This window comes from Penicillium riverlandense (genome assembly GCF_028828495.1).
Source record: "Penicillium riverlandense strain IBT 135883 chromosome Unknown utg000003l_segment0_segment0, whole genome shotgun sequence".
Lineage (NCBI taxonomy): Eukaryota > Fungi > Ascomycota > Eurotiomycetes > Eurotiales > Aspergillaceae > Penicillium > Penicillium riverlandense.
The window spans coordinates 2,254,340-2,271,923 of NW_026643196.1; the positions used below are offsets into that span (position 1 = coordinate 2,254,340).

The window sequence follows — 17,584 nt, forward strand, 5'->3', positions numbered from 1 at the left end:
TCAGATGTATCTATTCCAGCTATAAACGTGTCAGGGTCATAGGCACGTTCTACCCTATCAATAGATGTCAACACAGAGCCCATGTGGTTCTTCCTCCAATACCCGGCCTACGCTAGCCTTTAAGTGACTAGTTAAAATGTTGGCCCTCCCTAGATTTAATTATGACTCTCCAGTGTATGTCCGTCAGAGAACTAAGACTTGACAAGAATTAGCATGAGTGAGTCAGAAATATAAGCAAATATCCGCATAAGTTTATGACCTGAATTCATAGCGCGTACGCAATGCAGATTCTCATTATGCAATTGGTCTACAATGACATGGGTATTCCCGTACTGAAGGCGGCGATCACGTGGCGTCAATTTTTGCTCAGTCGCTCATCATTCTTATTCTCCTGCCATTTTCACAATTGACGGGAACTCACCCTCTCATGTTGTTCACGTCGGCCGCTAGTATGAGCCCTTCGAATAAAAGCGAGGCAAAACACGAATGATTCTTACACAGTTCCGAAGATCAGGTTTTTTTTTTTTCTTTCTTTTTGACCGGCCGACTTTTCCACTCCAACCACGCTCAGCCAATAGAAAGCGTTGCAGTCTTATTGAAAATGCAACGTCTTCCCCCAAACAGGAGACGAAACAAAGTACCGCCAGAGCAAAGGAAAAGGGTCTCCAAAGCGTATGAAACCAATCATCAAGACCTTATTTCGATTCTTGTCTAATCTCTTTGACATAGATGCAATAACTGCAACGTCCGGCGCATCAAATGTACAGGTGATAACCCGTGCAAGGGATGCCAATCGACACGACGACTATGTGTTTATCCGTCCGCTTCGGAAGAGAAGATCACAATATCCCGGGCAACTTATCAAGACCTTCAGGCCAACGAAAGCTTTCTGCAAGCATGCCTCAGAATCGCGGTGCCATCCGCCGAGGAGCGCATGGGGCTCATGAAACGTGTCCGTGAGACTCACCAGCGCGAGACAGACCAGACGGGTAGCTGTGAGCCAGAGGCACAATCTAAGTTGCCAAATCTACAGGAAATGGTTGACGGGGGTCGCTTTTTGGCTGATCCAGATGGCCAACGACGATTCATCGGGAACGCCTCGGGTGCTGCATTCCTGGACCAACTTCGAGAGTTTGCAAGCACTGTTCTCCCACTTGTCTGCAGAGGGGATAACAGCCTACGCCCGTCGCAAATTCAAGATTCATTTTCTAATCTCCTTGGCCGATATCAGACTCATGACTCTCGACCTTTGCAACTTCCATTGGTGGACCCCTACTACCTTCCCCCAATCGAAGAGGCAGAGAGACTTCTATCCACTTTGTCCGTTCCCACGGAGGGAGCGAGTAATGCAAGCTTCTTTTACTGGGGCCCATTACCTGATATCATGAGACAGGTCTATTCTGGGAATACGTTGAACGATGTCTATACCCATTCCATCCAACTCGCGACACTCAACGCCGCCATGGCCCTTGCCACCCAGCAGTCATCAACTTGGCTATCAGAACTGCAGACTGGAGAGGCTTACTTTGCGCGTGCCTATATTTTGCTAGGGAGACCACTAGACACTGCAACCCGAACTCATGTCCCTTGTCTCTCTATGATAGGATATTATCTCTTAGGCGCGAACAGACGGGACGCGGCTTACTCTTATATCCGGCTCGCTGGTCACATCGCCGTCACTTATGGCTACTACCAGAGCTGGATGACGACTGAGGCAGAGAAACGAGAGTTTTGGACAGTCTACGTGCTGGAAAGGTGATTATTCAAGATCATCCGTCAACATGTGCTAAGTAAATTTTACCTAGATTCGTGAGCTGTTTATTAGGGCGCCCACCAATGATTTTGGATGGAAATATCAGTGTCGATTTACCAAGCGATACCCCGTGTGTTATAATCCTCAGGGAAACAGTTTCTGCACCATGCTAACCAAGAACAGAGACTTACCTAATCCAGAGGGGCTGAGGCTCCATGTGAAGCTTGCTCAAATTATCGAGTGTGCAGTTGAGAAGATCTACGGATATGGTGGTCGCGGATCGAAGAACCCTGGATTAGCGCATATATACCATTTTCTGGACGAGTTGGGTAACTGGCGCTCCGAAGTCCCTCCTGCTTTCGATATAGATGGCTACTTGCTGTCAGAAGCGGCTCGAGATATCCTGTCTCTACATATGGCATACAACCAGGTATTTGCTTTGAAGAGACCCGGATCGCACGCTGTGTATTTCTTACTGACCGTCATCATCTTTCCTCTATGCAGGCAAGGATTCTTGTCACACGCCAGATCCTTTTTTCGGCGGTTCGGCAAAATGTGGCTAGAAGTTTCGTCCCCAGTTTGGGTAAAGTCCACTCCCCGGACCAACACCTTGTCAGAATTTGCAGAGCTGCGGCCTACGAAAATGTGCAGCTGCTTCATCATCTTTTTGAGACTGTTAACAGCGGAGACTCAACGTTTGGAATCATTGATTATCACAACGCCTTCAATGCTGGGATTATTCTTGAGCTTGACCATCTACACAGAACTGCAAACTCATCATATGGTAATACGGAACAATTCAGCTGTGTTCTGAACGTTCTTCAGGGTGCGGGACAGAATGGGAATGAATTCGCCCGAGACTGCTCCATCGTGCTAGCGGACCTCCACCAGCTAGGTGGAAAGCTGATACAGGAGATGTCACGCCAAAACCAAACGACCACTTTGCCATTGAAAAGCCAGACTGACCAAGAATCTGGTAACCTCCCTCCTCGTGCATTTGACGTACCCGATGCGCCGCTCGCGAGCCCGACACCGATAGACTCGTACCCAGAATTCAACCTGGAAAGTTTACTTGAAGAATTCACGAACTGGTTAGAAGCGGGCCCATTTTGATCATATTGTTGATGTAAATTAACATGTCCTGTATCAACCGGATATACTGTCATATAGCAATAATAATAAAAATACCAAATTATGGTAAAACATTGCCTGCGCGATCCTGAAGCAGAGCTGATCCGATCATGCACCCCGGCCAGCTGAACCAAGCTTTGCTTGTACATTCGCCCGTTTGTTTGTCAACTGCTTCCGAAAACAGACCATCAAAGAAACAAGTGCTCTTAATTCTTCTCCATGCCTCGGCCCGTGCGTCGGCATCGTCCTGCATCTCCGCAAAAACAAGCTCTTGGAAGTATCCCAGAGGCCAAGGCCCCCGAGTATGAACGCTGCCAAGTCCGCCGAAAGGTCCGCCACCATAGAAACCACCCTCGTTTGCTGAAGATAAAGCAAAATACAGGGTCTGGGCCCAGGCATCTTCTAGTTCGTGAGAAACACAAAATCCCCACTCTTTCGCAAATAATGTAGGAATATCGTTTGCATCGTGATAAAATGTGTGATTACCACGTCCATCAGTAAGATACGCGAACATCGTCGTTTCGGTCGCGGGATTTAAAGCAACAAAATTCTTCACTGTGGTGGTATAAGCCTCATTGGCAAGGTTGTCGAGTCGGGACGCTTGAAGCCGGTCGGTGTCTCCCAGATTCTTTAATAGCTTGGCCAAACGGCTGAAAGTGAGCCAAACTAGAACATGACTGGAGAAGTGATATGGAAACTCGACAGGGTCGTCTCCAGGCGTCTCGTCTGTTGGAAATAGCCCGGACTGTGGGTCTCGTCTCTCAGATAGGACTTCGACGATATCAGAAATAGTTGACTCTTGAAGCACCTCTCGCGCGAAGTCTTCCAAACCGGGAATAAAATCCAAAGCATCACATAGCTCTATCAGCGGGTAGCATTGTTGGTCAAGCTGAAAGATTGGGCCGTCTTTGGGTACGCCCATTGCTAGGTACGAGCGGTGCCAAAAGCGCTGTGGGCGTTGAGCATCACGGAATACCCAGTTCAAATGACCTTTCACGCTTCTGGAGATCTTTTCTTGGTACTCTTCGGCAGTCAAGGGATCTACGATGAGCCCTATATGTCGAAAGGCATCCATAAGGAAGCGTACTTGCCAGCTGATATATGTTAGTTTTGTCAAGTTACGCGATCGCAAGGAGGGGAGGTTTGTACTAATTATCCCTGTTCCATCCCAGTGGAAGAGCCACATGATCTGTGATGACACAAGTGCTGGTCTCGGATATCGGGATCATACAGTTACCTAACACGTATTCTAAATTGCCGTGGATGATACTTAGTGCCGCAGGGTCCTGCAGCTTCCAAGTAGGTGTGTGAATCGTATTCTTCCCAGTTTGCATAGTCTCGGGCGGATTGAAGGAATTATCAGCCCGGAGAAGAAATGACAGTGTCAGCGTGACTGGAACGCCGGGCAAAACTTTGATGCATGTTGTCGCCTTGGCCTCGATAGATCCGCGACGGAAAACTTGATTTGAGTCATCAAAATCCATGTCCAGGAATTCCTTACAGTCAGTGCTGAAGTGTCCTTCGACCGTTGCGCCTAAATTCGGGTTACGTGCCGTGAACCTGCTCCCATCCTTCGCTATTTGGAATAGATTGAGTGATTCTGGGATTGGGATCGGTCCTCCCTCTGTCAGTTGACCATAAGACGCACGATTGAGGCTCATTCCCAGACCAAAATGAACTGGAACGGTGACGGGTTTGGCGGCCGTAGTCGAGAGTACCGTAGTTTGGGTGACTGTCCCATCAGCCGCTCGTGCAATAGTCCTCCGAACGCGGATTCCCTCTCGTGTATCGTAAAACAGCTCAAGTCCTCGCCGACTTTTTGTGGTTACTGTCGCATTCTCGGATTTTCCGAGAATTTGCAATCCAAATCCAGGTTTGTTTTCTTTGACGTAGTTCAAGATTCTGGTCCGGTATGATCGCACATAGGTTGTATCGTAGAAGCGGTCACCGTCAAACTGCTCGAGAGCGGAGAGTAGGACAACGCCGTGACCCGAATGATAGACACCCAATTGCAGGAACTACGTCCTCGGTTGAAACGTTAGATGACCATACGGATACTAACATTCTGAGGGATTCTCACCGTCCCAAGTTGATCCAGCGACATCATGGTGCCGTTTAGGCCCCAGTCAATCGTTTTAAGCCTCTCATCCGATCGAATCGGTGTGGTAGGCGTCAGGTTGGCCATTTTTGCGTTTTGCTTGAGTGGTCGGCAGCTAGGGGCTCAGTCCAACAGGCTCCGACCGCGACACCTTCAGCAATTCATCAAAGATATATGAACAGGGTATCAGATATTTATCTCTTAGGAAGAGAATTGGGGTCAGCCAGGTCTTTCCCAGCACCTTTTGGCCGATCTATTGGACAATATGGTCAATGACCGGTTGCCCCACTGTGTTCCCTTCTCGCCTAAATGGTTTAAGCCCCTGTATGGCTGGGTGCGGTACCCAGGGGCTCACTCCGGGTGCTGTTCTCTTCCTTCTCTACCCACCTAGGGAATAATCTTTCCCGCTGATCTTGTGTACGGTGACTTGCCCCACCCGTTTCGCTGGTGGAGCTTCGACGGGGCCGAATGATTGCTCAACGATTTACTGGGTCTTTTCTCTCTATGGCTGGGTACAGTACCCAGGTGGGCCCCGGATTTTTGCTGCAGGGTACCGTACCCGAGACTCCTTATGCCCGAAAAATCTGGGGAAGACGCACTTGAGATTGTCAATGCCGGCGATGAGGCCGAATGCGAGAGCCCTGCGCCTTTTTTGACCCAGGTACAACCGCGGGAGAGTTCGGGGAGGGGAAGATATAAAGTGACAAGTCCCAGAAATAACCCGCGCCTTTTCCCCATACTTTACTGGACTTCAGGTGACAGCACTTTCATTTGCGACCAATCATGGATCCATCCACTGGACCGAAATCAACCTCAATCACCCACGATGAAGACATGGGATCCAAAGAAAATAATCAGCTGCCAGCAATGAGGAATGATCTCCCAGAAGGGTACTTTCCCCAGACAGAGGAGGAGAAACAGCTCAGCCGTTCCCTCAATCGAAAGTTGGACATGATTTTACTACCGGCTCTTTCATTTTTGTACATGTTCAATGGACTGGATCGAGGCAATATTGGAAATGCTCAAACACAAGGTAAGGGAATGCATCCAAGCTTCCTAGCACTTTTTACCACACTCTGCTAAGAAGAAATTTCGCCCTAGGATTTGCACATGATATTGGAACAACAGACAACGATGTTAACAATGCTGTATCTTTATTTTACGTTACATTCGTGATTTTCCAGCCCATCTCTTCCGCCTGTGGGAGGCTCGTTGGGCCTACTTACTGGATGCCTTTCCTCATGGTCAGTTCAACACTATTCCCATTTTCTATTGAAACTATCACTGATTTCACTCGTTCTTAGTCCACATGGGGAGTTTTGACATTGTCTAATGCTTTTATTCATGGTCGAAGTAAGAGATAAAATGGTGATGCGTACGAGGACGCTGTTTGCTGATCGACCAATAGGCCAACTCATTGCTCTTCGGCTCCTGATCGGGCTGTTCGAAGCCGGATTTTATCCAACAGTTCTCTTCTACTTGTCAACCTTCTACACAAGGTTCGATCTAGCCACCCGGATTGGCGTCTTCTATGGCCAGTACGCTATTGCCGGTGCTTTCTCCGGTGCTATCGGTATGTCTGAGGAGCTCATATTCCTGTTACTCATCATATTTTCAATTAAGTTAATAAAATCTGACATTCTCTAGCATACGGTATTTTCCAGCTCAACGGCGCTTTGCACGGCTGGCAATATCTTTTCATCATTGAGGGTTCCTTAACCGTCTTTGTGGCGCTATTAGCCTTCCTTCTGCTTCCTAAGGAGCCTGGGTCTGCCTGGTTTCTTAATGCCGCTGAAAGGGAGTATGCTGCACAAAGAATTCGCATCGACAATGAGAGATATGTCATGAAGGAATACGGAGCGACCAACACTGGTGAAGTGTCGCAAAGACTAACAAAGCGGGACATTATCGAAACCGCTAAGGACTGGAAGCTTTGGTCGGTGTTGATCTGCAATATTTGTGCCAGCGTGCCCAGCCAGGCATTTGGTGTTTTCCTCCCAGTGGTTGTGCAAGGCATGGGGTACAGCTCTAACCAAGCCAACCTGGTAAGCAACTTCTTCCCCATATCGAATTTGCTTCCCTTTTCCTAGTCTTCATGTTGACCATCTCCCCAGATGTCCGTTCCGCCGTTCGTGTGCGGCGCTGTTGGCTTGTACGTTGTTGCCTTCAGCTCTGACCATTTGTGAGTTCTTTTCTGTCTTGCCGGCCATGCCACACTCCTAACAAGTACTCCAGCAAAGAAAGAGGCTACCACACTATATTTGGACTTATTGTCTGCCTAATTGGCTTGATCATGGTTATCACTATCGAGCAGGATAAGGGCCGTTATGCAGCGCTTTGCATCCTTCTTCTCGGAAGCTATATCACCCCGTCTTTGACTATGGCCTGGCTTAGCGGCAATACTCCTGGTTAGTACAATATTCTTGATCCCTTGACCTTCTTGTTTTCCTTTTTTTTTTTTTTTTTTTTTTCCTAATATATCTCTAGCCCCTGGAAAACGGTCATTGGTAATTGGCGTCAACGGATTCGGAAACCTTGCTGGCGTTATCGGGTCCCAGCTCTTTCGCTCTGAATTTGGCCCGTCATATCTTGTCCCGCTCCACGCGACCCTCGGATTTATAGCCTTTTCCTTGGTCGGGTATACTGCTTATCGCTTCACGCTCCGCGCTGTCAATAAGTACAGAATCCGGAAGATGTCGACATGGTCGGAGGTGGATATTGAGAATGAGCGGGATAACGAACTTCGGCTGGGAGACAAGAAGTATACTTTCATATATAGTCTTTAGAATACAGTGGGCAAGTAGACAAGGCAATTGAAGTAGCTGAATTATTATTTTCCATTCTCAATATAATTGTACTCTCAGTATTTGTATAACTGACTGGTACGTGGTATTCCCGGGCGCTGCTATCTGGTTTCCTCAGATTCCTTCGTAAATTGTCGTGTTTGAAAACCCATACAATGTTAGAATAACGCTTTCCGTTCTCGCTTTCCCACCGAATTACAGAGCCAAGCACCGTTTCCTAAGCTTGGTTCCGAGACGCCCCGTCACCATTACCCAATGGAAGCGACTGTTTTGAGCTTGGGAGCACTAGAAACGTATGAATGTTCGCAGATGCATAAATTTTCGAGGCTCTGGAAAATTATTGAGTCACATTGGATCGGCCAAACGGGATTTGACTTATATCCGATGTACATTGCAGTTACCTAACCTTAGGCAACAGCTTCAGTCACGGTGCAGGGCTGGATGGCTTCCCCGCAGTCCTTCCGCGGTAAAGTCTTCCATACCATTCAGAATCCATGTGAGACAAGTAGGTTAAACCATAGCTGTGTGGAAGCAAAACAAGGATAAGCAACGAAGACCGAGGTTTCACCTGCTAGTCTGGAGCACTGAAAGTCTTGTGATTACCAACCTATGTACTGGTCAGTACATATAGGAGACATCCAAGCCTATTAAACTAATTTCTGAGTATTTTGGAACCGTTTCAAAAAAACTAAAAAAGGGTCGCACAAGATGTCTCTTTCAAAAGAACATTTGGTTTCTCTGATTCCTGTAACGGTTGCTGAAACCTTTGGGGTGATGGTTTCACGTCTAACCACAGAACGGCCTACCACTATATTCCTCTACGCCTTAATTATCAACCTATGTCTAATGTTGATATGGGATATCTTCATATGGCCGTTCTTCTTCAACCCATTGAGACATCTTCCAACAGTACATGTACTGAAACCACTGTCACTTTGCTTTTCTCATAATCCGTGTATCTAACTGATCATTAGGGTCCCCTAGTCGGAGCCTCTGTCTTTTTGCGTCACCCACGCGGTGTGGTTACTCAGCCATGGCTTCGCAACATCCCCAACGAAGGAATAATCCATTTTCGCGAAGCCTTAAACTATAGCTTTCTACTTGTCACAAACCAACAAGCTCTTATGGATGTTCTACACACACACAGTTACGATTTTGTGAAGCCATTGGGTGCACGTCAATTTCTAGCTCGGGGCCTGGGCTATGGTCTCATTTTATCTGAAGGTGATGCTCATCGTACACAACGCAAGGCTCTCACTCCCGCATTTACCATTAAGAATATTCGGGCAATGCACCCTCTCATGTGGGAAAAGACGCTGGTGTTTCTCCAAAAGCTGGATGGTGAAATCAGACGTTATCCCGCTCCGAGGGAAAATGGTGGCGAAGCCGGTTATGTCGAGATGATAGACTGGGCAAGGTACTGCATTACTTACTGCTTATCGTATGAAAGCTGATTGATACTCTACTTCCAGTCGTCTGACCTTGGATATTATTGGGCCCGCTGCCATTGGACGAGACTTCCAGTCTATGGAGAATGAGGATGAACCTGTCTCAAAAAACTTTTCAGCCATTTTAAAACCTTCGGCTGACTTGCTAATTCTTTTTGGAGCATCCCTGCTCTTCCCACAGTGGCTGGTGAGGCTGATCCCTTGCAAGTCTAATCTTGTTCTCCCTGGCAAGGTGGCTCATCTGCGACGTCTGTTTCATACAATCCTGGAGGAAAAGAGGGCTTCTCTGTTAATGAACAAGTCCACCGCGGACGTTGAAGGAGATATTTTAGGCACCATGATGCGGGGCGGGGAATTCAGTGACAGTGAGCTGGTTGACCAGATGCTCACTTTTCTGGCTGCTGGGGTAGGTTGATATCTATAAATCAGAGTTCCCTGATTATCATTATACTAAGAAGGTGAGACATAGCACGAAACGACTGCCGGCGCTCTCACTTGGTGTTGTTACCATCTCAGTTTGCGCCCAGATATCCAAGAAAATCTGCGAAATGAGATATGGGACACTATTGCTGGAAGGGAAGCTCCGGTATCGTGGCAGGATTTGGAGTGCATGCCCTACCTCAACGGCGTTTGTCAGGAAGTGCTTCGGCTTTATCCCACTGTTCCAATGTCAGGGCGAGAAGCTATCCGACAGACTAGTATCGCCGGCCATATAATACCCAAAGGTACTACTATTGCCCTGTGTCCCCAAACCATAAACCGGAGTCCTGGCTTTTGGGGGGAGACAGCCGAACAATTTTTACCCGAGCGCTGGATCGATACCGATCAAACCGGCAAGCAAACGCCCAACAAGCACGGCGGAGCCAGTACGAACTTTGCTCAAATTACGTTCCTTCATGGGCCCAGAGCGTGTATTGGGAAAGATTTTGCCAAAGCTGAATTTCGTTGCGCCGTGGCTGGACTTTTTGGACAGTTTTCAGTGGAGCTGCGCGACCCAGCCGAGAAGATCACGTTCGGAGGGACCCTAACCTCACAACCTATTCAGGGGATGCATCTAAAGTTGACAAAACTTCACAGATGGTAAAACAAGTCAATCCTGTCTTGAATAAGCCTTATAGGTCTAGAAAATGGCCTCTTTATTGAATCTGCTGCTGTGCTATTACGGAGATTTTCGGGAACATAGTTTAAGAAGTGGAAAATGATGTGCACATGACAAAGGGATTTTTTGAAAACATTAAATTACTATATATCATAAGAATAGTAAAGTTCATTCACATGGTCAGAGTCGTTGCACATTGAGTTTCTTTATAGCCGATGAGTAGCTATCGTGCCAAGCTGAGAGTCCAACTATCTCAAATACTATTCTTGAGAACATTCAGATTCTGGATGATGTTTTCGTCATTCTTTCCGGCAATGGCGAGCGCGTTAATGAGCTTGACAAGAATAGGTTCAAGTTCCACACCGAGGGCAATTGGGTTCAGCGTATTGTCAAGCTCGGTGTTGCGATGGCAGCCGCTGGTTGTTTCCCCAGCAAAAGCTGCTTCCACAAACTGAATGGCATCCGGTAGGGCAACGATTTCGGTCGTAGCATGACCTCCGTTGCCATATGTAGTGAAATTAACACTAGCACCGTAGCTACACCACGAGTCCACGAGGGTTGAAGCAGCGGCGTAGGGAATGATCTCGTCTTGAGTGGCATGATAAATGAACACTGGCGCCGTTGGCGTTTGACTTTTATGCAAACCCATGATGTTCTGGTTCAGGATCGAGGCAACTGTGGGCTGTTGGAGAAGACCAGCCCCCAAAGTCTGGATTGAGGTCGATAACAGCGACATCTCAGGAAAGTTCAACAAATCAGGGACAGCGCAGTTTGACTGGGCGAACTCGTACTTGGATTTGCCCAAGGGAGTCAGGATGCTATTGATAAGAGAGCTGAGTTCAGCGCCATATGCACTAGGTTTGGCGAGCCCAGCAACAGCAGCGGGCAAGAAGCCGCTGAAGGCCGTATCGTCAATAAAAAGCATGGTGGCCGTAAGATTCGCTGGTGTGCCACCATGAACCCACCCCTTGATATCTAGGTCAGGAGCGTACGATGGTTGCAGGGAAGCTGCCCAGCCTGTAGCAATGGCACCGCCTGAGTAACCAGTTCCAATAATCATAGGATCGGCACTGAGACCCAGAGTTTTATTGAAGTTGGTCACGGCGCGCATACCATCGAGGACGCCCATGCCCTCTAGGTGACCGGGAGAGAAAGCTGCATCCGGCCCTTCGTAATCTGGAGACGCGACAATATAGCCTAAGAGCAGATAGGCTTCCATGATAAGCATCTCAGCAGACGATATGAGATCAGTCTGTACAGCGCCAAGCTGGTAATTGTAACTGGGATTGCAGATCGTTGCCGAGCTATCGTATGCCGTGTGAAACGAAATAAAGCGATCTGTTTTCGCGAACAATGGCTTGAAAATCGTAGTCACAGTGGCGATTGCAGACCCATTGATAGCTGTTGTCCGATACAGCAGTTGATGCGCTTCCACAGGGTCTGGAATTAGGCCGAAAAATGAGGCGGCAATGCTGCGTTCACGCAAGATTGTCCCGGGTGCCGTGGACTCAAAGCCTGCAGGTGGCTGATAAAATGGATCTGTACTCGGATCTTGTGCACGCGCTACAGGCAATGATGCCGAATAGGCCCATGGACTCGCAAATATTGAGGCCAAGGAGGCCATGAAGAGGAGGCGGACCGATGTTACAAGGGCAACCATCATGGGCAGACTCAAGGGATTGATTGCGGTTCAATGGTCGGAATGAACTCACAATTCCATCTCAAAAGTCGAGGGAAAGACATAGTTATAGGAACGACATACTATTGTCCATATGCCAGAGAGCAGAGAGTGAATGTGATTTCAAGCCAAAACCGAGGCAACTAGTGTGTGTTGGGGCTTGTCGATCAGCCAGCCCCTTTTCCCGTTCCTAGTTTGGTCCCATCAGATTGTATCTTTCGAGACTCAGGTTTATGAATGAATGAAATTCGGCCCTAAAAGACTCAAATACACCAGGCACATCTTGAAAGGGACAGATGGAAAATCTCCCTCTTGATCTGCACATTCAGATGGCTCTGCGATCACGGGCGGCGGCTTTCTCGCATGCTCAGTTCTGTAAGGGCCCATGACAAATAATGTTCGGCTGTAAGCACGCCGAGCTGCATACCCCGCAAAAACGGAGCGAGCTGAAGGTGGAAGTGATCGGCAGATAATGTCCCATCGCAAGCGAGCCTACGTCATGTGCGCTCGCGGCCATCCACCGTGGACTCTGTAGGAGGACAATAGTGACAAGAGCAGTATGCAGAGGGAACCCGGTAGATATGCAGTGGGTTCCATCGAAAGTCGAACGAGACTCTCAGAGACCAAAGTGTTTAGCGGGCTGAGCAAGAAATCCGTGCATGGCTTGTTTGCAGCCTCAGGTCACAGGGTCTGAAAATCCTGCGTATTCGCGTATTCGGACTCGGCTGCGACATGAGCATCGGTGTACGATGCAGAGCCATTGGCATCTGACAAGTGAATTATTTAACTCCGTAGTTTTGGCTCATGTAAGACATCAGTTTCGGGTTGTATAACAGAACGAGATATATATCGGGATGGTTGTGGTGGGAGTGCAGAGAACGCTATTCTTTGTAAACATGGGGGTACCGTGGAAGTTTTACGGAGCGAGGAACTCGGTTGCAATAAGTTGTGAGAGTATCCCGCCAGCCTCCTAGACATTAATTGCTGTAGGCTACCATACCTCTTGGTCAGAATAAAGACCACCTCGGTCGCATTCAACATGCACATGCGTCTTGGAATCGCGAGTCGGTGTTCAGCGAGATGTCACCCGTGCATCCATGAGTGGCGTGGACATATGGATATTGATCTACTGGAGCTGGGCTGGACGATAGGCTTGGGAACTCTCTTTGATCTTTGGACGGCGAAAACCAAACGCTTTGCGTATGGTAGGAGATACATATCTTCATAAACATCGCATAAAAACCTTCACTTAGGAGATCAACGAGTGGGAATGAAGTGCTTCGAATCCGTCTCTTGCTGACTGAACGATTCAGGAAACGCTGCGATCCCACCAATGATGCCCACGGCCATTACCGCTAGCGAGATGAGGGACCAGATCACACCCCAGCACTGCGACGAGCCTCCATACTTACGGGCGAAAACACTCGCATCGGATGTGTTCACCTTCCGAAGGATCAAATCGTCACACTGTTCTCAGGTTAGCAGTGGAAGACGAAACCATGCGGTGGAGCGGTGCTTACAATATCCCACACACTGTAGAGGCCAGACATGACGCCGATGAAAAGCTATTGAACCCAGTCAGCACCTTCGCTAGGGCCGAGACGAGCACCAGAAAGTCAGAAGCTTACCACAACCCATCTCAAGGCCTCCCCATGGGCGATGAACCAGCATGCCACCAACAGCCCGACCGCCAGGATAATGGTCATGATGGTCAACCAGTCCTTGCGAGCCCACCAGAGGGTCAGAAGAAAGCAGACCCCGAGTACGATGCTCGCAATTTTGCTGGCGACGATATCAAAGCCCGCAAAGATCAAAAGAGCGCCGATAATGGAAGAACCCAAGTATCCCGCGGGGAGTGTCACGGCGCTGAGCCCGCCCTGCATATGGGTCACGCCTCCCTCATGCGGATCGAGTGAGATCGACTTCACCTTCCCACCTGTGCAGCATGCAGTGATGGCGTGCCCGAATTCATGAAACGCGATGACCAGCATCTGTAGAATGAATTAGCGTCGACATCGCCGGCGAGAGGGTGTGTGTTGATCCAACCTTGAAAGGCCATAGTGAATAGCGTACATATGGCAGATTCCATAAAAGCGCGATGACCACTGCATAGACCGCCATTACCCCAAGTGTGATCGCCTGTGTGTGGTTGACTGTAAGGCTGCGCTGAGCCAGATGGGGCGCCCCTTCCTCGGCTCTTTGCGACAACAAGACATAGGATGGAGGCATGGTAGAAACTCGCGCGAGGTGTGAAGGAATAATATCGTGGCAGCAAGAAAAACAATTTTCCCACGGGTTTTTTCTCTGGAGAAAGCGGTAGATGGTGGTTCTTGGTTGTTGTCGCTGTTCACGTAGGGAGGGACGCGCAGGCCTCCCTCAGATGTGGCGAGTGTCGTGGCTGGGCGGCTATTTATAGTGTGGTGGAACTCTGTTTCACCACACATTATAGCTATTATTATTGGCAGACATGCCAAATATGTCATGATAACATTCCTGTCATTATTGGAGTCAATAAGTATTTCAGATGTCCATACTAGGAACTCGCCCCCATGTCGGCCCCTTCCGCCGATTATTGTTTATTTACCCGCCTCCGACAATTCCCCTGATTCTGGCCCGAGCGCGACCGTCTTTTTCTCCGGCCCCCGCCAGAGTCTCATCTGCCTACGGGAGTTAAACATAATTTGGATGGAACCGACCCCCACACCAAAAAAGCTTGCGGGGAGATTTAGTAGTGACCCAATAACTGCAATGCCGCGCCGGAGGGATTTTGGAATCTTTAAATGTGTCGACTAATCCTGAGTCCGCATACTTTCTCCCCTCCCCATCGCAGCAGCCGCAAAACATGGTAGCTCTAGAGCCGCTTCTTCTTTCAGGGCTGGCAGTCACACTGTCGGCCCAGCCAATGAGTCATTCTGGACATGGCTACCATGCGAATGCCGGGGTTCTCCAATATGTCGATCCTCTCATTGGCACCGCGGGACCCGATCCCAATGACAATGGCGGCATGACACCCTCTGTTTGCCCGCCATTTGGCATGACTCGCTGGACGCCGCAGACGCGGGAGAACTTTATCTCACAGGCGCCCTACGCTTATGGTGACCAGCTGATGCACGGTTTCCAAGCCACCCATCAGCCGGCAATCTGGATGGGCGAGGCGGGCCAGGTCGTGTTGACACCGGGCATGGGCACGGTCCAACCGCTATTCCAGAATCGCGGACTGGCATTCAACAAAGAGAACGAGCGGAGCACCGCATATGTGTATGAGGTCCTTCTCAATGGCACGCAGCTGCTAAATCGGGACTGGAACTCCACGGCGGAGGCTGTGGGCGATGGTCCGGATGCCGGTGGCGGACAGGCAGTGCCGGAGGATGTGAAGGAGGGCGCAAACGGAAGAACTCGCAAGCGTCGGACTTTGCCGTCGGATGAATCTCAAGATCGTACAATTCAGGTCGGTAATCAAGCCAAGCAGTACGCTCCGAGAATTTCTGACGCAGGCTCTAGGTTGCGATGTCGGCAGATGCACATGCAGGGCACCTTCGCTTTGACTTTAAGGGAAACACGAATTCCTCAGAGCCGTGGGTGTTTATCCAAGCCTCCCGGCAGAACTGGACAGGAGCAGTTCATATCGATGTCAACAACAGGGAGGTGTATGGGTATAACACAGAGCGCCAGGACTATATGCTGGGGCCATTCAAGGCACCCTCCTTCAAGGGATACTTTGTCTCTCGATTCTCACACCCATTTGCCGCGTATGGTGTGGCGGATGGTGGGAATATCACTGAAGGGAAGCAGACGCGGACTGGCAACTTCACTGGCGCATACGTCAAATTTTCTGGAGACACTTCAAGGGTAGAAGTGCGGACGGGTATCTCCTATGTCAGTATCGCACAGGCGCGAAAGAACCTGGAGCTGGAGCTGCCTGACGATAAAGCGTTCGAGGACACCGTCGATAAAGTCAAGGCCGCCTGGCTTGAAAAACTCGGTCGCGTAACGATTGATGGTGTCAATAACACGGATCCCAACCAGAATCAGCGGACAATTTTCTACACCGGCTTGTTCCATGCCCTTCAGTACCCAAGCGACTACTCTGAGCCAACCTCAAATGACGCCGACGCACCTCGCGTGTTTTACTCAGGCTACACCGATAGCGTGCATACCGACAATGATTCGTACTACCAGTCCTGGTCCATCTGGGATACATTCAGAGCAGAACATTCGCTTTTGACACTGTTTGCACCAGAGCGAGTGAACAGCATGATGCGCACTCTGCTACGTATCTTTGACTGGTCGGGGAGGCTGCCCATGTGGGCGAACATGATCGAAACCAATATCATGATCGCAACCAATGCGGACGTTGTGCTGGCTAATGCGCTCGAACGGGGCTTCCGCAGCTTTGATGTTGGTAAGGCATGGACCGCAGTAAAGAAGGATGCCTATGAACCGCCCGAGCACGACATGGAGTTGCTTTACTACGATCGCGAGCCGAACACCCCACAAGAAGTTCGGGCGGGCCTCTCAGCGTATATGAAGCAAGGGTGGGTATCGGACGATGCCTGGGCTGAGGCTGCAAGTCGCACCCTGGACTACGCGTTTAACGACTATGCCTGTGCAGTGGTAGCATCTCACGCCGGCGAATCTAACGACACCGTGTCCGAGCTTATGGCTCGCAGTGGCAACTGGGCTAACCTGTGGAACAACGAGACACAGTTTATGCAAGCTCGCAATGGCAACGGTACTTGGGCCGACAAGACTTTCGGCTGGACAGAGGGCGACGACTGGGTTTATACATTCGACGTGATGCATGATGTGAAAAAGTTGGCTGAACTCTTCGGGGGCCGCGAGCAGATGCGGGACAAGTTGGATGAATATTTCCAAGGCGGTCACAATCAGCAGAGCAACGAGCCGAGTCATCACGTTCCTTACCTGTACTCAGTCCTTGGCTATCCGATGAAATCCGCCGAGACAATTCGTCCTGTCGCGTGGGACAACTATAACTCCACCAGTGCTGGTTTGAGTGGCAATGACGATCTGGGCCAGACAAGCGCATGGTATATCTTCTCTGCTCTTGGCTTCTACCCCGTCAACCCCGCAACTGATGAGTATATTGTTGGGACTCCGTTTTTCGACAAGGTGACGATTCGCCTTCCTCGTGGCGTATCGACTGGAGGAGAAGTTTCAGGCACTGAAGAGAAGACCTTGATAATCAGTGCCCCTGGTGCGCCGTCAAAGCCATATGTCAAATCCCTGAAGATCGATGGGACAGAAGTGAATGTGCCCGTTTTGAAACACGGGGATATAGTGAAGGCGGAGAGCATCGAGTACGAAATGAGCGAGGTGCCAACGTCGTGGGGTGGTGAACCGTCTTGGCAGGCCTAGACGGAACCCATCTTGCTCATCAAATCGACCAGCATTGACTGACCATTGTCTGAGCTGGGGCTGAGGTCTTTCAAGTGTGAAGATAGCAAACCAAGCCAGATTTCTTGCACTACATAATCCCTGAGCGAAGCCAGTAAAGCCTCAACTCTGGATGAAATTTACCATCAACTTGTTTAAGGAGCAGTTTCTGTTCGTGG

General features: G+C 49.4%; 8 protein-coding genes across 8 annotated transcripts; 4 read left to right on the forward strand and 4 right to left on the reverse strand.

The window, feature by feature from the left end:
• Positions 1 to 934: 934 nt before the first annotated feature.
• On the forward strand, positions 935 to 2,866 carry N7474_004567 (fungal specific transcription factor domain-containing protein; the record flags this gene model as incomplete). The annotated part of the gene is made up of 3 exons (XM_057195982.1): positions 935 to 1,755; positions 1,937 to 2,183; positions 2,258 to 2,866. The coding sequence occupies 3 exons, from the start codon at positions 935 to 937 to the stop codon at positions 2,864 to 2,866; spliced, it is 1,677 nt and encodes a 558-aa protein (XP_057053378.1).
• Positions 2,867 to 2,945: 79 nt separating this feature from the next.
• N7474_004568 (uncharacterized protein) lies at positions 2,946 to 3,959 on the reverse strand (the record flags this gene model as incomplete). The annotated part of the gene is made up of 1 exon (XM_057195983.1): positions 2,946 to 3,959. The coding sequence occupies one exon, from the start codon at positions 3,957 to 3,959 to the stop codon at positions 2,946 to 2,948; it is 1,014 nt and encodes a 337-aa protein (XP_057053379.1).
• Positions 3,960 to 4,032: 73 nt separating this feature from the next.
• On the reverse strand, positions 4,033 to 5,069 carry N7474_004569 (uncharacterized protein; the record flags this gene model as incomplete). Its single annotated transcript, XM_057195984.1, has 2 exons — positions 4,033 to 4,902; positions 4,965 to 5,069. 2 exons carry the CDS (start codon positions 5,067 to 5,069, stop codon positions 4,033 to 4,035), a joined length of 975 nt encoding a protein of 324 aa, XP_057053380.1.
• A 696-nt stretch (positions 5,070 to 5,765) lies between these two features.
• On the forward strand, positions 5,766 to 7,768 carry N7474_004570 (uncharacterized protein; the record flags this gene model as incomplete). Its single annotated transcript, XM_057195985.1, has 8 exons — positions 5,766 to 6,015; positions 6,084 to 6,226; positions 6,287 to 6,335; positions 6,391 to 6,555; positions 6,630 to 7,027; positions 7,097 to 7,164; positions 7,218 to 7,390; positions 7,470 to 7,768. 8 exons carry the CDS (start codon positions 5,766 to 5,768, stop codon positions 7,766 to 7,768), a joined length of 1,545 nt encoding a protein of 514 aa, XP_057053381.1.
• Positions 7,769 to 8,494: 726 nt separating this feature from the next.
• On the forward strand, positions 8,495 to 10,318 carry N7474_004571 (cytochrome P450; the record flags this gene model as incomplete). The annotated part of the gene is made up of 4 exons (XM_057195986.1): positions 8,495 to 8,695; positions 8,761 to 9,203; positions 9,259 to 9,640; positions 9,704 to 10,318. The coding sequence occupies 4 exons, from the start codon at positions 8,495 to 8,497 to the stop codon at positions 10,316 to 10,318; spliced, it is 1,641 nt and encodes a 546-aa protein (XP_057053382.1).
• Positions 10,319 to 10,586: 268 nt separating this feature from the next.
• Positions 10,587 to 11,993, reverse strand: N7474_004572 (uncharacterized protein; the record flags this gene model as incomplete). The annotated part of the gene is made up of 1 exon (XM_057195987.1): positions 10,587 to 11,993. One exon carries the CDS (start codon positions 11,991 to 11,993, stop codon positions 10,587 to 10,589), a length of 1,407 nt encoding a protein of 468 aa, XP_057053383.1.
• A 1,275-nt stretch (positions 11,994 to 13,268) lies between these two features.
• Positions 13,269 to 14,240, reverse strand: N7474_004573 (M50 family metallopeptidase; the record flags this gene model as incomplete). Its single annotated transcript, XM_057195988.1, has 4 exons — positions 13,269 to 13,478; positions 13,532 to 13,576; positions 13,640 to 14,002; positions 14,058 to 14,240. The coding sequence occupies 4 exons, from the start codon at positions 14,238 to 14,240 to the stop codon at positions 13,269 to 13,271; spliced, it is 801 nt and encodes a 266-aa protein (XP_057053384.1).
• Positions 14,241 to 14,853: 613 nt separating this feature from the next.
• N7474_004574 (GH92 family glycosyl hydrolase) lies at positions 14,854 to 17,387 on the forward strand (the record flags this gene model as incomplete). Its single annotated transcript, XM_057195989.1, has 2 exons — positions 14,854 to 15,459; positions 15,513 to 17,387. The coding sequence occupies 2 exons, from the start codon at positions 14,854 to 14,856 to the stop codon at positions 17,385 to 17,387; spliced, it is 2,481 nt and encodes an 826-aa protein (XP_057053385.1).
• Between the last annotated feature and the right edge of the window lie 197 nt (positions 17,388 to 17,584).